Source organism: Diorhabda carinulata, chromosome 10 (genome assembly GCF_026250575.1).
Source record: "Diorhabda carinulata isolate Delta chromosome 10, icDioCari1.1, whole genome shotgun sequence".
Taxonomy (NCBI): domain Eukaryota; kingdom Metazoa; phylum Arthropoda; class Insecta; order Coleoptera; family Chrysomelidae; genus Diorhabda; species Diorhabda carinulata.
Window position 1 is genome coordinate 4,676,513 of NC_079469.1, and position 24,801 is coordinate 4,701,313.

General features: G+C 31.7%; 1 protein-coding gene across 5 annotated transcripts in view; it reads left to right on the forward strand.

Moving 5' to 3' along the window:
- Positions 1–17,855, forward strand: part of LOC130898780 (protein peste-like) — a 30,056-nt gene extending 12,201 nt beyond the window's left edge. For all 5 annotated transcript variants that reach the window (XM_057808294.1, XM_057808292.1, XM_057808291.1 and 2 more), the window contains 6 exons: positions 2,267–2,690; positions 3,206–3,406; positions 6,786–7,077; positions 10,433–10,635; positions 16,326–16,399; positions 17,506–17,855. In XM_057808294.1, coding sequence (XP_057664277.1) covers positions 2,277–2,690; positions 3,206–3,406; positions 6,786–7,077; positions 10,433–10,635; positions 16,326–16,399; positions 17,506–17,815 — 1,494 coding nt within the window. In that variant the 5' untranslated portion in view covers positions 2,267–2,276 and the 3' untranslated portion in view covers positions 17,816–17,855. The remainder of the gene's footprint in view (positions 1–2,266; positions 2,691–3,205; positions 3,407–6,785; positions 7,078–10,432; positions 10,636–16,325; positions 16,400–17,505) is intronic.
- Positions 17,856–24,801: the final 6,946 nt, after the last annotated feature.

A 24,801-nucleotide genomic window follows, 5' to 3' on the forward strand; every position in this document is an offset into this window, starting at 1 on the left:
TAGAAGTTTAGAGAATTTGGAAGTTTCTAGCAACTAACTAACGATATAAATGAAATAGTTGTACAAAAAGAGTCTTAAGATCAACTATCCGCGTATAAAGTACCTACAGATACAAAAATTATGCGGGATATCTCGAAATTATACGCAAAACATCACAACTAAAATTATTTTGTAAACTATACCGATTGTAATAACTTAATTTTCAATATTCGGCAATAGAACTATTTTCAACTGAAATTATTTATACCTAAGATGATCCCTTCGCTCCGCCCATGACTCATTCATAAATCAAAACAAATATTTTTTATCACGTTACTATTATCTTAGATCAAACAGTTACATGGACTGTTACTTTGGCCGAGGCAAAGGCAAAACAACTAAAAGAACTACTGTCTTTTTTACTTTTGAATATAACTAACTTTGAAAGCATGTTTCTCATTGTATTTAAAATGTATTTTACTCTTTACTTCTTAGTTTACTTGATGGTTGCAAGCTTTCATTTTCGACTCACCGGTTCTATATTTCGCACTCATGGAAAGGATACAAAAAGAAATTTATGTGTCCTGACGAATCTAATCACTATAACCAGATATTTCTCCAATTTCTCATTTCCTAGACCTTTTGATATATATGTTCATATGTTAATTGTAAATAAAACTAATACTACTGACTCTGAGACGTAATTGAGGTTCAATGTCGTTAATGAGCCGAATTATGTCATCCTTTAGCTCTTAGAATTGTTCTTGGCTTATTGACGTACACTTTTTCTTTCAAATATCCCCAAAGAAAAAAGTCCAACGGTGTCAAATCACATGATCGTGACGGCCAATTAACTCGAGCCATTGTTTCGTTGGCTGTGTGGCAAGTAGCACCACAAATCGTCCATGTCCATATCCTCAGTGCCTGGCCACAAGAAGTCCGTTATCATCTCGCGATAACGAACACCGTTCACGATAACTGCTTGGCCGACCTCGTTTCCGAAGAAGTACGGCCCGATAACGCCGCCAGCCCATAAACTGTATCAAACAGTCACTCTTTGTGGATGCATCGACTTTTCAACAATCACTCGTGGATTCTCAATTGCCCAAATGCGGTAATTCTGCTTGTTAACGAATCCACTGATGTGAAAGTGTGCCTCGTCGCCGAAGAGGATTTTCTTTGTAAAGTCACCATTCACTTCTTTCTGTTCAACCAACCATTCGGCGTATTGACGACGCTCGAAATGGTCAGCAGGCTCAGCTCTTGAGTCAATTGAACCTTGTAATCATCAGTGATGTTCGTGAGAAGTTTAATCGTTGGGAACGACGACGAGTCGAGGTTGACGGCTCTTCTGCCACGCTATCGCGAACAACAGCATTGTTTTGCGCAGAACGAACGGGGCGAGCATGCACAAGTGTTTTCACATTTCCTACAGACTCGGTTTGCTGAAATTTGCACACACTTCTCCCGATTGTGAAGATATTTGGTCGATTATGCTGATCAAAAAAATCACGAGATTTTGAGAGTGCATTTTGATTTGTACGCCCATTTTCGTAAAAGGCTTAAACAATCTTAACGCGCTGCTCAATTCTAAACCTCTCCATGGTTGAATCAAACACTAAAATAAAATAAGTTGGGCTAAAAACTTTAAGGTGCGACTCACAATTAATATCGTGCATTATAGTTGATCCACCTTTTATTAATGGATCTAAATGTTCTTTATTTTAGGTCTCTTCTGTTTTAAAATTAGTTTTTTTTAATAATTTCTGGAGGAAATTTGACGTTTTGACTTCAGTTTAATAATTTTAAAACAGAAGAGACCTAAAATCAAGAACATTTAGATGCATTAACCAGATATTTTAATCACATTATTGCATTGTAGTTTTTGACTAGTATGCAAAGTATACATCAAAACTAATCGCTCAAAGTAGTGAAAAATCGATGCCCAAAAGTCAGTACTCAGATATTTTGCACTTTGGTAGTGAAAATAGATTACTCAGCATAGATCTAGCTCAGTGTTCACACCTGATATATCGATCCGACTCCTTTTAGAAAAATCAGAATGTAAAATGTCTTCAGCTACCAAAAAGATTCATTTTCTATTTGATACGCTTCCAGATGTAATGCTCTGAAGTTGCTTAGTCTCTTACACTTCGAGAACCTGCACGCTGCATGCTCTGTTGAACTTACCATCTCTTCATATTTCCATTAAGGCTACTACCTATTCTTATTCGTAGACTGTTCTTGCTAAGAAAATTTATTTACTAGAGTCCCTTTTACATTTCAGAGGTCCAGTAATGCAAAAAACTCACTGCGGTAAAATCTGTCTCCTTTTTTCGGGAATACTCGTGGTCTGTTTCGGCAGCTGTATCCTCATATTTTTCGAATCGATATACGATTCCATACTCAACTACGGATTGCAATTCAATCCATCTTCGCAAGCTTACCAAGGATGGTATAAGAGCCCTCCGATTCCCACATATTTTTATTTATTTAATTGGACGAATCCCGAGAAGATAAACGATGTTTCGGTTAAGCCGGAATTCGAGGAAAATGGACCTTATAGGTTCTACGAAATAAGAGGAAAGAGTAATGTCAGTTGGTTTGATCACTATGTGAAATATAAGTCTTATACTAGCACGTTCTTCGATGAAACGAAGAAGAATGGAAATTTAAGCGATGTGATAAATTCTGTTAATACTGTAGCTTTGGTAAGTACTCTAATATACACAAAAAATACGGTTAATGAATTTTTAAAGCTAAAATTACAAATTTTATGTTCCTTATTTTTCACCACACCTCGTATACCTCGTCTTAATTAATATCTCATAATTTATCAACTCTCTTATTGGTTTTTCTTTTATGCTTGTCTAAAATTTCATCTTTATCTATGGTTGTTTCCAAAAGACATATTAATGTATGAATTTTTCTTTTCTTTTTAATAATCTTCACATTCCCTCCATAATTTTCATTGTATTTTCCCCTGTTTACATCATTTCATCGATCTATCTAATTTGCTTTTTCTTATTTTATTCATATTCCGTTATTTTTCGCTCTTCTTCTTTAATGCATACTTCTTTATTCTCATTATATGTTCATACTGACTCAATCCATTTTTTTATTCGTTTCTTACTATTTCTTAGTTTTATTTTCAAGCTATTTCTTACTATCTTGTCTTATCTCAGACATCTGTTGCTTATAAAATATATTGAACAAATGTTTTCAGGCTGTAGGTTATCAGGCTAGATTTCAAAATTTTTGGACTAAGAAAATGATGTCTCTTGGACTATCATCGAAAAGTGTGAAATTATATGTAACAAAACCTGTCCGTGAGCTGCTTTTCGATGGATACGAAGATCCCGTTTTAGGTTTGCTTTCGAAACTACCATTTTTTGGTGCACCTGATAAAGGTGGATTTTTTTACGGGGTAAGTTACAAGATTTGAGTATTTTATCAAAAAGTGCTTTTCAATCTAAAGTTATTTCAAACCATTTCGGTTTAGGATAAAAAAAATAACAGTTTCGATGCTTTTGCATCGCATCAGTGCAAATTAAAATTGTTTCCTCATCTAAAGTTGGTTTTAAATATTTGTTCAGATTTATCGTGAAGCTACAAACATATTTTTGTTATCATTATTGAATTTGGTTCAGCATTAATCAAAATAAATAATTTTATATATATAAACATTCAACTTATACTAATAAACAGATAATTATTCATTGAATAATGAATTCTCTTTAATTTTGTCACGACAAAAATAGCTTTTGAAAATGTAAGTAAAGTCTGAACTTCACTTTCTCAACTTCCCCCAAATTTATTCAAACACGAAAAGACTTCATCTTTCATCATTTAGGCTTAAGAGATAAAGTTTATGCGTGAAATGCTGTCCCCCACACAAATATAAATACTCCTAGGGGTAATTAAATTACTTCAAAAATGTTTTTATGGTATAATAAAAGGCAATTTAATGATTTTTAATTTTCCTGGTATTTTTAAATGCTTCAAAATGAATATCGAGATAACTGTAACAGTTAATCTACAGTCTGCGGGTGAATTTTCCGACGAAAAACGGTATATTTCAATTTAGGAGAGTCTCGTTGTACCATCCTTAAAGATTTTGTGAATCACAGAACCGTACACTGTGAGTGTTGATACGTAGATCATAACTTGAAATCATAGTCTTGAAAAAACTGGAAATTAATGGAAAACATTGATTATAATCCAGGCGAGATAGCACAAAAATCATCACAAATAAATCCATTTTTTGCTACTGGAATTATGTAACATTTACACATACTCCATTAATACTTTTTATCTGTGTTTTGCAATTAATAACTCAATATCTATTACTAGTATAATCCATTTTCATTCAATTTTCACGTGTTTCTTTATATTAAGAGCATGATTTGACGATAATTTGACCACATCGAGCGCTGTGATCGATTCAGTAGTCCCCAGTATATACTTCGCTTCCAGCTAATAATTGTCCGGAGAATTTAAGAAAAATCGCTTAATTTTCCACGATATGTGTGAAACTTTGTATTTCGGTGGTGGAAAATGTGTACAAGGACTTATCTTTATCCGTAGTCTGAAATAATTGTTTGTCATTCTCAAAAACACGTATATGTGTCGAATTTTAACGCAATTTTTCATTTTTTGCTTATAGCTTCGTTGCTGGTGGCTTTACATAAAAAAAGTTGAATTATTTTTTTCTTGTCTTCAAAATACCTGCAAAAGCAAACGATGTACGTTGAAAAATATTAATTAGTTCAAGAGATAAACGAAAATAACAATGACTATTGTTGTTTCTAGATGAACAATTATAAAGGAGTTTAGTTATTTTCATCGAGTCTTGTAATTGTGCCAAAATGTTCTGTACTATGACTTATGACCTTATAAACAGATTAACAGCAATTCAAGGGAATTTCTTTTGAAATCTCGTGTGGATACGTCTTTTTGTTACATAGATCAAAAGTGCATGAAAATAGCTTTCATTTGAAAAAGAAAATTTGAGTTTCGTTGAAAAATCACGGAGATATAATGAAAGTGAAAAATTAACTGTACAACAACTTAAGCGAGCTGACGAAACAAAAAAAACTCCATAATTTTTTATTTACAGTACTATCATTACATGAAAAATGTTTCGCCGTACTTTTCCTGGGGATTAATTGCGATGAAAAGATTATTTTTTTTTAATTTGATATCTCGCCACGACAGGAATCGATTTGCATAGTTAAAAACTACTCAATATGAGAACCTAATTGATCACGTAAAACGTAGCTTTCGGGGGTTTCGAAAACAAATTCCCTTTATTGCAAAATTCCATTTTTTTATAAATAAACGTCGACTTCCTACATAAAATAATGAAATCTACTCATAAAAAAATCAGCACAACCACATTCAACGCATAGACCATGTTTTTTGTTATTGCTGTTAATTTGTTTATAAGTCATGAACCATTAAACATTCAATCTCCAGCTTTTGCACATACCATTTTTCGATAGTTCAGAATATTTTGGCGCAATTACAACACTCAATGACAATAACTAAACTCCTTTATAATTGTTTATCTAGAAACAAGATTGTTTTTTTCGTTTATCTCTTGAACTAATTAATATTTTTCAGCGTGCATCGTCTACTTTTGTACGTCTTTCAATGAAAAAAATGATTTAACTTTTTTTATGTAAAGTTACCAGTAACGAAATTATAAGGGAAAAATGAGAAATAAAAAGTTTTCGCACATATCGTGGAAAACTAAGCGAATTGCTGTTAATCTGTTTATAAGGTCATAAGTCATAGTACAGAACATTTTGGCACAATTACAAGACTCAATGAGAATAACTAAACTCCTTTATAATTGTTCATCTAGAAACAACAATAGTCATTGTTATTTTCGTTTATCTCTTGAACTAATTAATATTTTTCAACGTACATCGTTTGCTTTTGCAGGTATTTTGAAGACAAGAAAAAAATAATTCAACTTTTTTTATGTAAAGCCACCAGCAACGAAGCTATAAGCAAAAAATGAAAAATTGCGTTAAAATTCGACACATATACGTGTTTTTGAGAATGACAAACAATTATTTCAGACTACGGATAAAGATAAGTCCTTGTACACATTTTCCACCACCGAAATACAAAGTTTCACACATATCGTGGAAAATTAAGCGATTTTTCCTAAATTCTCCGGACAATTATTAGCTGGAAGCGAAGTATATACTGGGGACTACTGAATCGATCACAGCGCTCGATGTGGTCAAATTATCGTCAAATCATGCTCTTAATATAAAGAAACACGTGAAAATTGAATGAAAATGGATGATACTAGTAATAGATATTGAGTTATTAATTGCAAAACACAGACAGAAAGTATTAATGGATTACGTGTAAATTTTACATAATTCCAGTAGCAAAAAATGGATTTATTTGTGGTACGCGTGAACGTATCTTGCACTAAATACCCTCTTCATGAGTTCTTGGTTTGATTTTTGAAAGAATTTATTACTTGAGAAATTACAGAATATATATTACAAATAGAAACAGAAATAAACTTGGTGAAAATATCAAATAATTAAGAACTTAAGCTTCTTGATATTCGACAAAATAAGCAATAGAAAAACATAAAAAATAGGAACTTTTATGAAAAACATAAACAATTAAAGCAATATTTAGACTGAAGTAAAAATGTGCAAGAGGTTATGAGAAAAAGAAATTGGATAGAATCTCGGAATGATCACTTTAAATAACCTTTTGTGGAATGTAGTTGTTGTAATATTTGTTGTATTTCAATGTTTTTTGTGTTTTAGAGAAATGGTACTGTTGGTTTAGACGGTACATACAACATGCATTTCAAAAATGACGATCGATTCGGGGAGGTTTTATTATGGAATAACAAAAATCAAACAGATTTTTTTAACGGTGAATGTAACAGTATAAAAGGATCTTCTGGGGAGTTTTTTCCTCTAAATAGAAAAAAAGACAGAATAATGATTTTTTCTTCGGAAATGTGTAAATCTTTGGTATTATATTATACAGAAGAAGTTATGATAAAAGGAGTGCTCGGATATAAATATTCGGCTGAATATGGTTTTGATAATGGTAAGTATATTATCGTTAATTATAACTATGAAAGTGATGAAAATATGGATATATTTGGATTTATTTTTGATATGAATGAATCAACTTGAAAACAAATAATAATTTGATGAAATTATTGAAATGAAATGGAAATTACGTTCTCAATATAATCATAAACAATTACATTCCAAGAGAATGTGATAGTGAAAATATAAATAATCGCATTTGCAAAATTTCCATTATGATTCGTCCAATTTATTGCTAAATACGAAAAAATCGTTTCAATAAAGATGTGAAAGGAAGAGATACTGTTTTTGGAATGAATTATTAGTTTTATCATTGTTATTTTTCCATAACTAGAAGGCTACTTAAAGGTGGAGTGGATTTTCGAATAATAGAATTGATCACCTTTATTGAACACTTAAAATTTGTAGTTCTTTTTGTTTATTACGTTGAAAATTATGATAAATCAACACATTTCGAGTGATGTAAATTTATTTATTACCATTTATTTAATATATTTATGGAGAAGAAATTATTTTAAAAATTCGCAACTTGTTTTTGTGATAATGTAATGAAAACCAAACGAATCTGCAGATTTTCATGCCTTTTTTTTAATTTTTTTTATCTCTTTGTAATACTCAAGTGTATAGTTGGAACATATTGAACTTTGGGCACTATGTCATCTTCAGAATTAATGTTTGATCACCATAGACAAATTTCGACATTTCGTAAGCTCCTCAAACTCTTTTAAAAACAAAATCTAAAGTTAATGTGTTGTCCGCTGTACAAATCACAGAAAATTATTTTGTTTGGTGCACATTTTTGGTTTAATTTTAGGAATCACGATGAATACATTGTTTAAAAATTAATGAACTGTTGACAAATCAATTCATTTGACATTTGCATTTCCAAATATTTATTGAATGTTAGTTTATGAATGATTTATCACTTATTACTAAATAATTAAGAAAGACTTATTGTGATATTTGCGACGCATATTTTGCCTCAAAAAAAAAATAATAAAAAATACACAGTTCATTTCATGGAAGTCGTATCAAATCTAATCATAAACAACGTTCTAACAGAATAATAACAAAAGGAGAGAAGGAAGTACTCTGTGAGCTAGGTACACTCAAGTCCCGACTATTGAGTGGCTTGATGAGGAAGATTTCATCGTACACGACACAAGTCTTCATAAGGAGAAAGGCTTTATATAAAGAAGATATCCCAATAATTAATAATTTACAAGAGTGGTTGTTTTTAATCATTATAATATAGAAACCATTAGTACCACAAACATTTAAGATATTTTATAAATTTTGTAATCAGTAGTATTCAATGAATAGCAGTACTGCAGTCTAGGCATATAAATTTTCGGCAAAGCTCGCAGCTGAACCGCGTTATTCTAGTGCGTTTGTCATTTTGACAAGGTTTACATCGTTTTTTGGATGATGTTGCTTCATCTAATGTTTCAACAGATATTTCTGCTTTTCTTTTTAAAATTTTTTCTTTGAGTTCGCTCTGCAGAGGAGTAAATGTTGATTGTTTTGTATCATGACTTTAATATTTTGATATTTTACAGCTCACCTATCCTTAAAAACAACCTCTCATACATATTTAAAAAATGGAGTAATGATTTTTTTTTATTTTGAGTCGTAATAGGAGAATTTTTTTCTTCAAGTACAAGAAATCGATGATATATTCAATCATTTGTCTATAGAATCAGGAGTACGAAAAATAATAATCAGCGATTAGAATGGTAAATCCAAAATCACAATTAAAAACTTTTGATTTGTCCATTTTTGAATATGCTCTTTAAAATACAAGAAGTGCAAATATTGTGCACTTGTACACATTTCAGCACAGACACACTAAACAACGTAATTCTCAAATTCAATGACTTTAATGTATGTGAAACACACTAATTTGGCAAGTATTAATGGAATTTATAAGTCAAATATTTTTTTTTTACATGTATTTATACATGTGGGAATCCAGACATATAAATACAAAGGAGACACAGCACGTATAAAAGAATAAATACTCCGAAAAGATCAAAACTTCGTGATTTCCCAGCATTATCTCTAAAAAAATGTATTCGGTTTTTTAATAATAACTCGGCTTCCCTTTAAGCGTTTCGCATTCATCCGTACATTATTTTATAGGGAATTTCATAAGCTACAAAATCATTAGAGTTGCAACTCTTCTAGGCCCTTTTCTTCAGAGAATTTTGATGTTAAAGGGTAAAAAAGCATTGAAATCAATACTATTAAACGCTTTTATCTATATAATTTTCAAGCTACGTGAGTATAAAAAGAAGCAAAATGTTGAGTAAAATAGAAGCTAAATTTTAATTACAAAAAATTCTTTTGTTGATCCAATAGTTTTTGAGATATTTTGAAAAAATATCGTTTTTTTTTAAATCGAAAAAAAATTTCACTTTAAACAACTTTTTTCAAAATACACGGTTCCAAACAATCAAAACTTTTGGAACGTGCTGTTAGAGCTTAAACAATGATAATTTTACATGGGCTACGATTAATTTTGCCGTGCATGGTGTCAAATTTACCGACATTTTTTTTTCAAATTCGAGTTACTCAACTTATTTTCGTCATAACTCGCTTAATTTTCATGCTAGACATTTTTATAAAAGCTCATTTTAAAGATCTGAAATAGTACTTTAAAAATGTTCATCACAATTTTTTATGAAAAATTGATCGTTTTTCCGTTATTCTACATAAATTTACGAAAAAGAAAAAATTGGCTTTCATTGACTCATAAGTTTAATTAAATTTAATTTAAACTGACTAATTTCTTTTTTTTTTTATAAGCTTCAGTTTTGATGGAATTAATTTTCCCAGAACATGTGTAATTTTCGAGTTTTTCGTGAAAAAATGTTGAAAAACTTTTTTTTTAATTTTCAATCGCGAATAACTCAGTAATTATTGAATTAAATAAAAAACTTCATCACACATTTTCTTCATAAAATTCAATTCTCTATCGATTCCTGGGGTTATTTTGAAATTTTAAATTTCCATCCCCGAGTAACGGTGGCATTCACCCCTGGGGTAGAAGCATACATTGACACCAAATCAAGTTTGATATTTGCATCATTTTTGAGCTACTATCAAAATTTCGAAGTAATCCATGAAGGTCTTTAACTAAAGTTAAGTGGCTAATAATTATTTGTCACTTTATTATAACTTGTAGAAACCGGCCCTTAGTGTTTTAACATACCTCGTATGGTATCAGTAGCAGGTTTTTTTCGGAGAATCGGCTTGATACGTTGTTTCCTCTATTCATCGATTTCTGTTAGATAAATATCGTATCTAGAATAAATTTCTAGAAACGTAACATTTTTATGTTTTTCCAGGGACTGTTTATCCCGAAAATTACTGTTACTGCAACGGCGAATGCATTCCTACAGGAGTATTTAACGTATCGAGTTGTCGAATGAATTCACCGACGTTTTTATCCTTTCCACATTTTTTTAACGCGGATCCCGTTTATAGGGATTCGGTAAAAGGAATGAAACCCAACAGGACTCTTCATGAATTTTACATGATTCTTGAACCGGTAAGTGGTGTATTTAAATTTAAATAGTATCTAAATACACATATATATAACTTAAAAGCTTTCGGAGAAATTTTTATTATATATTTATGTACATATCGTTTACTTAGGTCAGCGAAAAATATGATTTATTCAGTCTAAAGTCTTTATACTCACATTAAGAGGGGTTTTCACTCAACAAGCAAAACATTGTGTTGAATAAAAAACTTTTTTTAAGCTTTTTCAACACTGGAGTAATTTGTACTATAAATAATTTCATTACAAACAGACAATTTTATATCAAATATTATAATATCATAACATGAAGATGATTTATATATTCAGAAAAATAGTTGATATTAATACCAAGGAATTAAGTAGATTTTTATAAAACACAGTTGCCAATTTCATCAGTTTTAGCATAAAATGAACTAGATGCTTCATTTCAATTTACAGTCGTGATAATTTTTTCAGTAATTGCCACATAAATGTCAGCTATTATTTTCAACTTCCTTTTTTCTATCTCGTAAGTCTGGCAACTCTGTCGAAAAAAATTAAAACGAAGCATGTTTCTTCTGACAGTCGTGTAGACGCATTTTCATACTGAATAACCGATTCAAGTCCACGAAGTCCACGAAAAAATATCTGCATACAAACACAACAATAATTTCCGAACTCGTTACTACCAAATCGTGTAGAAGACGTACCAGAAATTTTATAAAACGGGCTCTGTTGTCGACGCGTCGCGATTTGACCAACTGAAATAGTAGCGCTGGCGTTAGTTGAGCAGCAGAACCAATCTGCAGTGCGACTATCTTTAAATATCTGATCGTCCACGCACTCCACAAAGAGGATTTGTATTGCGGATTAGAATTTTACGAGTGGTACCTTGGATGCAGTCAGGATGATCCAGTATTCCATTTTGTGGTCGGATGAAGCTGAACGGTAGGATCAATCGGTGTGTATGTGTGTGTGTGTGTGTGTGTGTGTGGGGAGGTATCCATGCGAGTGATCTCGTGAGTCTGTCCTTTTTTGAAGATCACGTGACAGGCCAAAGTCATATGGAAATGCTCGAAGATCAACGTGAGCAAGTGAACAACGATCCAACACTCGCAAACATCCGTTATTTTATGCAGGATGAAGTTTCGCCGCACTAAAGGTTAGGTGTGCGGGCGTACCTTAATTTTAATTTCGGAGAATGTGATTTTTTGCTATGGGGCCTCCTCCAGGACCGAGTTTTTATCCTTCCCGACATCCGAACTGCAATTGAAGAACAATTTGACGCTTGACGTGCCGTTAAATGCATTGATCAAGATGGGCATCATTTACAGTAACCCTTTTTCAAATTCTTTTCGTAATTTCTTCTAATAGAAATCATTATGACACCGCATTTTTTTCTCTTAATGCAAATTTGTTGCCGACCTCTGTATATTACCCGATATATTTAAATATGAAAAGAGCATTTCCCTAAAGGTATTTTTGATATATAGGTTCGCATTAGATCCATAAATACAAATCTTCACGTCAGCAGGCTGCATATAGAAAGTAGTTTTAGCATGAAATATTTTTCATCTGGCAACTCATTTATAAACCACTGAATATCTTCTAACGTATGAGTTTTTGATTACTTTCATTTGTCATCTATCTTGATATATTTACTTGCATCAACCCCATGTTCAACTAACACACTCGATTTTCTCTTTGTTATATTTGTTCTGGAATATGTCAGCAAAGATGAGAACGACCTTCTAAAACAACGACCTGTATATTACCTTAACCCAAATGAATGTCATACTCAAATTTAGATCAAAAAGGTATCACAAGAATTAACTTAACGATAAACTGAATGTTTTAATTCAGTAAAATCCAATTTTTAGATAAAAACAGGTATCTGATTATGAATTTAGTATATATCCTTATCGTTTATTCAATTGTATCTGTTGGTGATTTCAAGATTATCAAATTTGTGATTTTTTTTATTCAATCAACTAAAATCGAGAGTGATAATGATGATAAAACATTGTATTAATTTCAATATTAGATTGTTTCCGATGTCTAAGAATGTATACAATCTTTACACAGTAACGCATTCTGATATAAATTACGTTGAACGATTAAAAAAATTAAATACTTATTCACTTCAGTCCAATAAAAGAAAAAGTTACTACCTTGACATCTGCAATATAAATTTCGAAATATGTCCCACCATAAAACGTGATATAACTCGATGTATACTTGTTGAATTTAGAAAATTGTGAAAATTCATATAAATAACATCAAACACAACAAATGAAAACAACAATGAAATATCAGAAATAACACTGAGGTTCATCTCTTAGACAAAATGAACAAAAATTTGGAGTAAAACATAATCCCACCTAGAGCAATATCGGGACCTTCGGAGAACTGCTGAGGAATCAGCTACCAAAGCACGTCTCTGTCGAGCACTACAACATACAGAAGTTCAAGATCAATATCCACAGGCATCTTCACAGAACATGCACCATTCGAATTACATACAAAGAAATTATTAGTAAAATGTTAGGCTGGATTCACAATATAAGGTCGATTAAGGTTCGTTCGCGGTCCGATCTCGGTTCACGATTTAGTCGCATTTGATGTATTTGTCTTCTTCCGTGTAGTCACCAGTTTTATCTTCGACATCCTTGCCTCCTATCATCCTTCAAGGTTGTCGCTCCACCTTTTTCTGGATCGGCCTAACATAACCTTTTATAGTAACAAATAGAAATATATACCCGACGCAAATACTGGACACAAGAAGTTTGAATTCGGCCAACGTGGGCAGTGAACATAGTCTGCTACTAGGAAAAATAAGAATTAAAATAAACAAACTTAAAGAAAGGAAGAAAACGTAGAAAAAACCAATATTGAACTGCTATGGGAACTCTACCAAGAAAGATTGAAAGATAAAAACAACATTAACCCAATCGAGCCAGTTGGAAAAAGATAGAAACAAACATCAAACAAACGGCATCGGAGACACTTGGATTCAGGACAATAAACTACACAAATAAGAAAAGAACTAAAGCACCATGGTTCTGTAAGGAAGTCAAAGCTAAATGTCAAGAAAAGAAAGAAGCCTACCCGAAATACAGAACGTCAAAAACCTTGAATTCGAACGAAGATTACAAAAGAGTACGTAATGAAACAACAACATTAGTAAGATAAATCAAGAACAAATACTGGGAACAAATTTCCAAACAGATGGAGAATGATTTTTACGGCATCCAGAAACAGATATGGCGAACGATAAAGGGACAAAGAAAAGAAATCAATGAGCTATTCGAGACAAACCAAATACAAAAGGAAACATGGGTCAAGTACCTCCAAGAACTGTACGGGAATGAAAACGAAAATAGAAACGAACCAAACACGCCTGAAATAACTACAGATGTATTTGTCTAATAATAATAATAAAATAAATATTAAGGAATTTAATATATAACTAGCTGTTTTATCTTCTATCCTTGAAGAAGAAGAAGATAATATTTTCAACGCAAGGAAAGAGCAAGGGGAAGAATCTGGTTGCATCTAAATTTACTGCAACGAAAAATGTTATTTAATTAATGATAAAGGAAAATTTTTACATCACTATTAATTTTAAAGAAAATCGCCCTAGTAGTGAAATAGTAAAAAACAGTATGTTGTGAAGAGATTTCTCCACGTGAATGATTCATTGCAATTAAACATTTATTGAAGTTATTGATTATTCATTGTTATCATAAAGTTATCCAAATATCTAATTTCAAATTGCTAATGCCATGGCACCGAAATGATAGAAATTTAGCTCTACTTGCTGTTCAATTCCACCCAAACATTTTGTTCTTATGTTATTATTATTATATATTATAATGAGGTGATTGCAAATCGTATAAACCTGGTTCACTTTTTACCAGTTGAATAAGCAATTCATCTGAAAAAATTAATGATAGATCTATAATTCGCAACGATAATAAAATTTTTGTTAATACTACTATTCCTATGTTATTTACATTGTTGTCAGATCTTTCTTTTTAACGGAAAAATAATGAACCTTGTTATTTCAAATACATCACCCGGTGTATTTTCAACTTCTCAAAATCTTTAAGAAATAATAATTTTTTCCCTATACCTAAACACCATAATTTCGAAGTTAAAATAATACATTTAGGTGACTATGACAGCTACAATAACAAATTTGACGTTTCAATAAATTATTATTGTTGAAGTTTATTGAAAGTCATAATGGTTTGTTTATCTGAAAAATAACGAATTGATATTTTAATGATATTAGGATATGGTGATAGGCGTAGAAGTTAACAAGAGACGTGTAATAATTTATATCCTAACCGAAATCCCATAACAAAATCTACTGTCAGTGAAAAAGTTTAACGAAACTGATTCAGTAAAAGATTTATATCCAAATCAGGGCGCAAAAAAACTGCATCAACTGAAAATAAATCTTCAGATGTTTGTGTTCTGTTACAAGACGATCCACACTTGAGTACTAGACAAATATCCAGGGAACTTGATATTTCACATACATCCCTAATGAAAATATTACGTGATAATAAATTCCATCTATACAGGGTGTCCTACGACGAGCTAAAACTATCTGTATATGGCAAAATACTTATAGTAAAATCATGAAAATGGCCAACTTCCGGCTCTACTGTAAGTCGACTGTAACTTTGTTATTTTAGAAAGAAATTTTTGAAATTAACGTAAAATTTTAGTATACTTTTGTCTAAAAACTTTTTTCAAAAAATGCATGCTTTTTGAATTATTAATTTTTTTGTAAAAAATTTTACACTGGCAGCTCCTTATAAATTATTTTTTTACGAGGATACCCTTGAAGATATGACAATGATTTTGTTCGGTTGCTTTTCGCAAAATCAAACGTATTTGAATCTATGTTGAAAAATTTTTCATTCCATACAGGGTGTGTATAATAAGTGTTCAAAGTTTGACTTCATATATATCAAATCTCTTTGATTTTTTAAATAAAACCAGCCGGTTTTTTCTATTTTAATGGATTCAGGATATTTCCAATGTGGATAAGTTAAAAAACATCGTTTATAAAACTGAACCTGTCAATATTCACGAATTAAAAGACAGAAATAAGAAGAATTGAGCAGTCAGGAATGTTGCAAAATGTATTGCAAAGTTTTAAATATCGCATGGCTTGTTGTATTGAAGTAAATGGACAACAAGTTTATTATTTTTCCGAAAAACGGATAGATCTGACAACAATGTAAATACCACCATAATACCGGCCATACCACAAGACCCTTATACACAAAAACGTATTAAAAATCGTACAAGCCGTTTCAGAGATAATTGAGGCGTCCCATACATAAAACTCACTCTGTATAAGAAATGTTTTCCATAACACAATAAGACGTCAATGAAATCTATCAAATGTATATTAATACAATATGCAATTGACCCATCTTACTATCGATACATGTTATGACAAGTTCGATCTCGCTCACACAAAATTTCTCCAAGACTTATCCCGACTGGAATGAGATTCGACTAGATCTTGACTTTTAAGAATAGTATGAATGCACACATTGTTTTTCATTCAATAATATTTTTCCAGACGGAGATCGGACCGGAAACGAATCGGAATCGACCTCATAGTGTAGAACCAGCCTTATTCTGTTCTCATAATTATTATCATTATAACATTTCTATATTTTTTTTTACAGAAATCTGGTATTGTTATGGAATTACAAGGAGGTATACAGTTAAATATGTTACTTCAACCGGTTTCCAGTATAAGGTAATAAATTATCCCATTAACACTCAAAATACTTTTTTTAATTCGATGTTGTTTCAAAATGGTCTTTAATCGAGCAAACTTCAACAATTTATAAAGTAAATTGTTAAATTCCTACATGATACACCACACACTTTATATTTAGTTTCTTTTACTTTAAAAATTAAATGATGTAACCGATTCAAATCAAGATCATTTCCCAGTACAAGCTAGAAGTGGTTAATCCCATAATTCTGAAGAATATAGGGAACATATTCCCTCTGGATTTGCAAAAAGTCGAGCTAACAGCCTACGCCATCCTTGGACCATAAAATCATTCATGGTTCTTATTTTAATCTTATATGTAGATATGAACTGGTCGATTACATCGATACGTCCCAAATGAACATTTAAATCGAGATTCCTTTTAGAATTTTGAATTTTTGGACCCTAAAACGCAAATTATCAAAAACTGTAACGATATTAATGTCATTTCATGAAACCATATTTAATTTCCCATTGGAAACCGCATTTCTCAGAACAATGAATGTTTTTCATAATTTATGTTCTCAATATATCAAAAATATAATTTTTTTCCTATATTTTCGTTGAATTTGGATTGTGCATAGTGAAGATACAGCAAAATATTTAAAAAAATTTCAGCAGCTTCTGTTTCATCAAAATGTGAACATAATTCTTTTCCTAATTCTTACCAAGCAGGCCAAAAAAAGAGAGGTACCCAAAACAACCCCCTTTCAGTTAATCCAAAGTGTTCGTAAAGTAAAGTTTATATCTATTATGGTTTCTCCTCCATTTTTCTATACTTATTGAATGGCCACCCATATCATTTGGACTTGGTTGTATAAAGGCGCTTATAAAGCTAAGGTTTCCAAGACGAAACTGTCAAATGTTAACGATTCAAAAGTAGAAATGAGTGTAGTTTGATGTTTCAAATCATTAGAATTTTTTAAAACAATTTAAATCCCGTTTTTATTAATCTAAAATAGTCAATAGACAATTCTGAACATACAGTTGATTGCAATAATTGCAATTAATTATTTGATTACTGTTTTTCAATCACTGGCAATGAAATAAATAAATAAATCTTGATTAATCTCATTTTTTTGCAGATTGTACAATAAAGTACCTAGAATTTTTCTGCCAATATTCTACATAGTTCATAAGGTAGAACTTAGTGACGAAATAGCAGCGGGATTAAGACTGATACAGAACTTACCAACTTATAGCTACTACATGTCTTATACACTCATAAGCACGGGACTTATCTGCATTTTTGGTGTTATAGTTTTATTGTTCTGTCGATACAAGGCATCCAATTTAACAAAAATGAAAATAAATCGCGAAATAATTCCAGTGAAAAAGATTATTATTTATGAACAAGTGCCTTTAAAAGAAAAATCTGATATTACTTGGACGTGATAATTTTATTGTTATATTTTAATAAAGTTTTTTTTATATAGTTTTTTATTTATATCCTTGTCAGATTAGATTATACAAAATTATTTTGAACCAAAATGAATCTTTATAAAGTATTGCTTCTATTACCTTTACTGCTAAAGAAGTTTTAATATCCAAAACATTACAAGGGTTTAGACCCATTTTTGCCCGTTCTTAAGTATTGTAGACTGAAAATTCCAGACCCTAAAAGAAGAGCAAGTTAAAAGAAATGCTATTTTGAAAAAACCGCCACAGTTTTAGGTTTCCAGCCTTGACTCCTGGACTATCTAGTGCAACATCGCGGTTGCACCAATTGGTTTTAAGTTTGGGTAAGAATTTCTTCATGGTTAAGTTGAGGAGACTGATAGTTTGAGACCGAAATTACCAATGAAGTTGCTAGAAGTGGACTCAAAGATATTGCTACTTTAGATCGATTTAATGCTGATTTCTTCTAAGGATATAAACAATAACAGCAAAGGACGCGACCATTCAAATAAAAGCAGTGGAAAATTAGTGAATATATGACCGTAGTTGTTCCAGTATGGTCAAGAAGCTGCAGTTTCGTGAAATTTATCATAGATGTTATCGCGAAGATTAACTATCAATACAGTAATTCCAGAAGGAGGGGTGGTGACAAAGCTTCTTCGAAAAGCAAACCCAAAGTATCGGATTCAATAGAAGCAAACCTAGTAAAGATTGAAATAGAATGGTATTTCGGTAAGATACTTATGAAAATACTATTCGGTGAAGAAATAAGACTTGGTAAAGATGCTGCTGGAGTTGATATGTCTTATAATAAGTTAATGATGCATTTATTAATAGATAATCGGAGTCTTATTTGTGGTGTTCTCCAAGATTCCAAGAAAGGCATATTTTAATGAATCATTATGAATCTGTGTTGGGCTGGAATTACTCATTTCTATATTATTAATTTAAAAAGAGATTTTATCAATATTTCAGTTTCAAAACAAATTTCACTGCACAAACTTTTTGTTATTTTACTAAATATGGTAAAAGTTTCAACAATGTTTCAAAAGGAAAGTTACTGTCGGAAAAATCAAATGAAATTGTCTAGTAGTAGAAAATTTACTTTCCGCATCAGTTAATGAAAATGTTTTCAACTTTTTTTGTTACAAAGTGGAAGTTTCGAAAGTTTAGGAATGTATAAGGCTAGTTTTTGGTTTTAATGATGTGAAATTCTCAATACAGGGGTAATTTAAATTGAGTTTTTCCTGCTAGTTAGTAGCTCCGAATGAATTAGATGTTATAAAGCAGGTGAATTTTGATCAGAATTGTATGATTCTTCAAAAATATAAATCTTGTTGAAAACATACAAAAGGAAACATAAGTTATTATAATATTAACTATCACACCTGTAGCATTAGCACACAATCAGGAAGCTGAAAGCTGAATTTTATGATGCTTCTTTTAGAAACATCATTGATCTTGCTCAATTTCTAGAAAGGTTGGTTCAGTTAAATTTTTCAACCATTCGTTTAGTTCGTTATTCATCTTGTAAAGTTATAGTAGAGCTGTGGTCAAAGATTTGGGGTCGTTGCACCTTTTTTGGCAGGGCTGTCTGCTTTTTTCATTTCCTGGTATACTCTTTTAGCCTGGAAACCCCATTAGGGTTTGTTTTTGTTAGTTAGTGCTTTTAGAGTTTGTTCATACTCCCACACTACTTTGGACGTACACTTAATAGCTTTCAGGATCTTCAAGGCCGCTGGGCTATCTGAGAAAATGTAGATGTGCTTTTTAGAGAGACTTCTATCCAAACACACCTGACCACATTTGTTTATTGCTAGTAACTTTACTTGAAAAATGCGTGAGTGATGTTCCTAGAGATGTGAGGATCTTCCATTTTAGTCCAGAATCGTCTGTGTACCAGAGAGATACATTTCGAGCTTGTGGAAGATGTTTGTTGGCCCATAATTAGCGGTCATTAATTACCATTTCGAATGGGGGTATCTTTCTTCAGCATTATATGCATTTGGTCCATTAGTTTGTCACGGTTTTCTAGCTTTATTAGCTCTAGAATTCTTAGGTGACCTATCATGATTCCTGTCTTTAGCTTTACTGTATGGATTAGCTGTAGACGTCGCCAAATGCCTCTTTCTTCACTACGAAGAGGAAGCAGATTCAGTAGAGCCTCTAATAACTAGATTATATTAGATTAGCCTTTGAATCTTGTTTAGTCTATTATGAGCAGTTGTTTGTTCAGTTTTCGACCACCAAACAAGCGCTGCATGTGTGATCATGGGTTTGATGACTATTTGGTATATACAGAATACCATTTTAGGCTTTAGGCCCAATCTCTTGCTTAAAATCTTGCGCCAAGTCTATATAGGCGCTGTGGTTTCTGAAATTACCTTGTCTAGGTGATTGTTATAAGTAAGTGTTTCATCCAAGATGACTATTAGGTATGTTGATTCATTGGAAAGTATTAATTTAGCTCCTTTAAGGATAGGTGCTTCCCTTTTCCTTGTAAATAAGACTAGTGATGTTTATTGAGGTTAATCTAGAATTTCTCTTCATCACCTCAGTTTTTAATTGTGTTTAGGGTAGTTTGAATTCGTGCAAAGATTATACCTTCATGCTTGCCCCTTACTATCACTACTAGATCATCCGCGTAGCCTAGAACTGTAAATCCAGCGCTGCTAAGTCTAGTATATTAGACAATATTTATACAAAGAAAGGAAAATATAATAAAAAGTGAATTAATACATCATAAATCACTAGATATCAGTTTTATTATTTTACTTTTAATATAAAATTGTAAATGAAAATATATAAGGTATTATGTGTGAATTATTATAATATAAATAGTTATGTTAATAACTAGAGTTTTTAATATGAATTAATAATTTTGTAATAAATAAATGGGGATGTTTTTCACCTCAATCAAAAACGTAAATCTGCAGCGATGTATGGGGATGAATAATACTTTCAGTTGACCACAGATTCATTTTCAATTATTTTCATCTAATAGCACATAGCCATGAGGGTAACTGATCCAAAACACCTCGATTTTCCCGTAGCTTCCGCATGATCTGCCTTCTTAATAATAACATCGTCTCTTCTGGATTCCACATTTTTCTGTTTTAGAATTTCTCTTGAAAAAATCATTTGGCTTTCATTGTTGAATATAACGTCGTATTCTAACGGTGCTTTGTCACTTGATAATTTCGGCGTGTTGTAGTAATTTTTCCTGTCGATACTTCTACAGAACGCGGCGGTAAAAAATACGAATACTATAATTCGCAAAACCATTTTGAAAACGTGCTACACTTCGATACGATTTAATATAGTAAGTTGTAGCCGCGAAAGATCCTTTTATAGTGATATTGAAACGAGATCACTGAAATTATGTGATTTTAATAACCTCTGACCCCATTGAATTGAATATACAGATAGACAGGGTTCATGATTCTCTTATTTGTTTGTAATATTGTGCCGGACAAAAAATATTCAACTGGAAATTCCTTTTTACTTTATGAATATTTCATAAAATTCGCCAAAATACAATAATTTGGCTAAATACATTATTGTTTATCTCTACGTAAACTTTATTCTTAAAACAACAATTTGATGGAATGTTTTGTGTAAAAAATGGAATATTGGATAATGTGTCATCTTAGAGACATAAAGCAAATATTTGCCAAATAGAACTTGATAACCTGAGGCTTGATATTGGTATTAGTGACATTTAGAGGCTCTATTTCTGCTTTGAGTCACCTCTTAAGTTTTCCTTTCACTTAATTTACAACATGTCTCAACCATTTCAGCTGTTATAGGACGTATAATCACAAGGTAAGTTCCATTTGGTTATACAAGGTCGAGGATGGTCCCGGTAGTACTTGGTCTGACCTAGAGATGGCGGTAGTTGCTTGAAAAATTCCATTGCCTCAAAAAGTACACAATCTATACAGCAAATGTTTCAAGTTTCAAGACACCACGTTGTTTAGTATTTATTTGGCGGCCATTAATATTGAACGTGAATTTGTAAACATGGAAAAAACTGGTCATCGCTGTGTGATCCAACTGAAAATAAAAATCATTAGCCCAACCAATATAAAAGCTAAGCTAGATTCTACTCTGAATGAGACTGCTCCTTCGTCATCAACAGTAAAATATTGGATAGCAGAGTTTGAACGAGGCCGTACGACCTGAAAAGTCCAGCATCGAAGGGGTCGACCAAATGAGGTGACAAATCCAGAAATGTTGAAGAAAGTCCACAAAGTGGTACTAGATGATCGTCGAATGAAAATGCTTGATTTAGTAGACATAGTAGACATTCAAAAAGTTCGATACATCGCATATTAACTCAAAATTTGGACATGAGAAAGTTGTGCGCAAGATGGGTGCCGCGTTTGTTCACAATTGAACAAAAACAGCATTGTGAAGATGTGTTTCCATCGAGTGTTTGGCAATGTTTCACAGAAAAGAAGCCGGATGTCGTGCCGTTTCATAACCATGGATGAAATGTGGAATACTTCACACCCCAGACAAAAAGAACAATCAAAACAATACAACAAATACAGGAGCTTACTGTCGTCAGAAAATATTGTTCATAGCATGATAGCTAACAGGAAAGCCTGAAAAACCTTATCCGATATCGTGACAAAGATAATACAGCAAAAAAAGAGATATTTAATAGATAGATCAAGACAAGTTTAAGCACTATGATGAAGTAATATCTTTCGTTATACTGTCTGTTGATAGAAGGGTTAAGGAGAAGGTTTTTTAGTAGGTCAAAATCCTACGTATTGTCGCAATTCCAGGAGCTGAGATGTCTTTTAAAGTTTTTTCCTTTCATAAAAAAACTCTCAATAGAATACGACCTATGCAATTCTTGAAAGAACACTTTGCATGACATACTTATGGGTGATATAAACCACAGAAACTGCAGGTTTCTACCTTTATATTCGCAATAAAGTGAAATGATTATAGTGATAATCTTAAAATCTTGAACAAAACGTGATATTTCTGACAGCTAAATCAAAAATATTTAGAAATTTCAAATACATAAGAACAGGAAAAAATTATTTTTTTTACTAATGTATATACTAAAATAACTTTCTAAAATACGAAGACTTTAATGAAAAACATTTCTATCTAGATATGTATTAATTAGATCGTCAGCAATCTATGTTTGTGAAACAAGAATGCTTAATCGAATGAGAAAGAACTGTTAAGAAAGAATTAGAATTATTGACAGCGTTGAAGTTAAATAGTAAATGTGCGATATTTTCATACAAAATGCTATGAGTGATTCAATGATTAGAAGATGGGTTACACAGATTAAGAAGAGACGTGATCAAGTGAACGTGAAGAACGATGTGGACGCACGTCTTTGGTAACTGCTATAATAGAAAAGCTCAAGAAAAACATTAAGTCTATATTCCTCCTGCCATCTTTGGTATGCAAAAAAGATATGCTCTGTAGTATCTTTATGGCGGTAAAGACGAATTGTTGAGTCTGTAATTTTTAAACGGTTAAAATAAGTTATGGAACATCCACGTCCTGTGAGTGTATCAGATGATAATTCATATTTTAATATTAGGAATTAATCTTTTTCCTCCAGCTATCTTTGTCTGTCATACTTTCTAACCGTCTTTGGCAGCTTTTCAAAGATATTTCTTTCTCGTTTAATTTAGTTACATTATCTTCATCATATGTCAAGCTTTTTTCCCTTACCAGTATAGTTCTTCTAATATCAATTGCAGATTATAAAAACCCTTGCCGACAATTCGTTCAAAAGTAATCGAATCATCATAAATTGGACGGCATTATAAGTAATTTATACATTTGCACTTAATGGAAGTCCTACTTGGAACTTAGAAAACTGAAACAACTGAATATTAAATTATAAAACGTAAATAGACGAGTAAATGTATCTGCCTATAAAGGAGTTTGGTTTAAACAGTGACCAGACGTGAACTGAGCTTTTTTTGTACCCCATTCGTCTATTAGAACTTGGATAGTCGCAAATAATCTTGTCCCCATCGAACTATCCTTGATGACAACTGATTTCGGTTGTTAAATGGAAAATTTATTTACTTTAGTTAATTCAACAATTTTTATTATGATTGCATTATCAAATTTTCCTTTTTTTAACATTTGAATATATTTAAAATAACTCGCTGTATTTGTATATCTGAATCTTTGTTATTAAATTCATACTTCTCTTTATTCTCACTATACTGTACAATTTCATTGTCTTCATTAGCCAATATTTCTATTTATTTAAAGAAATTTATGGATGAAATAAATCTCATCAAGCCACGCCACTGCTTATCGCAGCTTGTCTAGAAAAAATATTTCGAAGAAATTATGTATATACGACTTCCGATAGCTTCGGACTATAGAAATGCATATGATGAGTCCACGTGGACTGACAGTTTATTAGATGGTCACCAATTTTTATACGAGGAGTAAACCTTATTTCATATTTCTTAATTTGGTATGGGTGCCGGTCGTATTTATGAAATATTCTCGTACAACTCTCTTCTGCAATTGATATTGGAGGAACTATACGTCTAAAGGTATAAAGTAAGCTGGTAGAACTACTGCTTCCGTTAATATTGTTCGAAATGTGCTGCAAAGGACATCTATGCTATTATGAAGCTTTTTTGGTTTCTCATTATAGAATTTTTGTAAAATAATTGATATTTATCTTAATTATTATTTTTCTTGCCTTTTTAAAGATATACTAAAACAGAATAGTTTACGAATAGTGGTTTAAGTCTATCGCCATCTTGTTCTGTATAAACTGTAAACAAAAAATCATGATAAACTCAGATACGGAATTGTTTGCAATCTATAATTCAAAACGAATCACTCTAACGGAAGTAACTGGAGCATGGACCTATTTGTGATTGTAAATATATTAATTACAAAATGATAGTAGTACAAAACGTGTCCCTTTTATCAATTTTTTATCTTATTATTCTGTTTAAAATTCTACG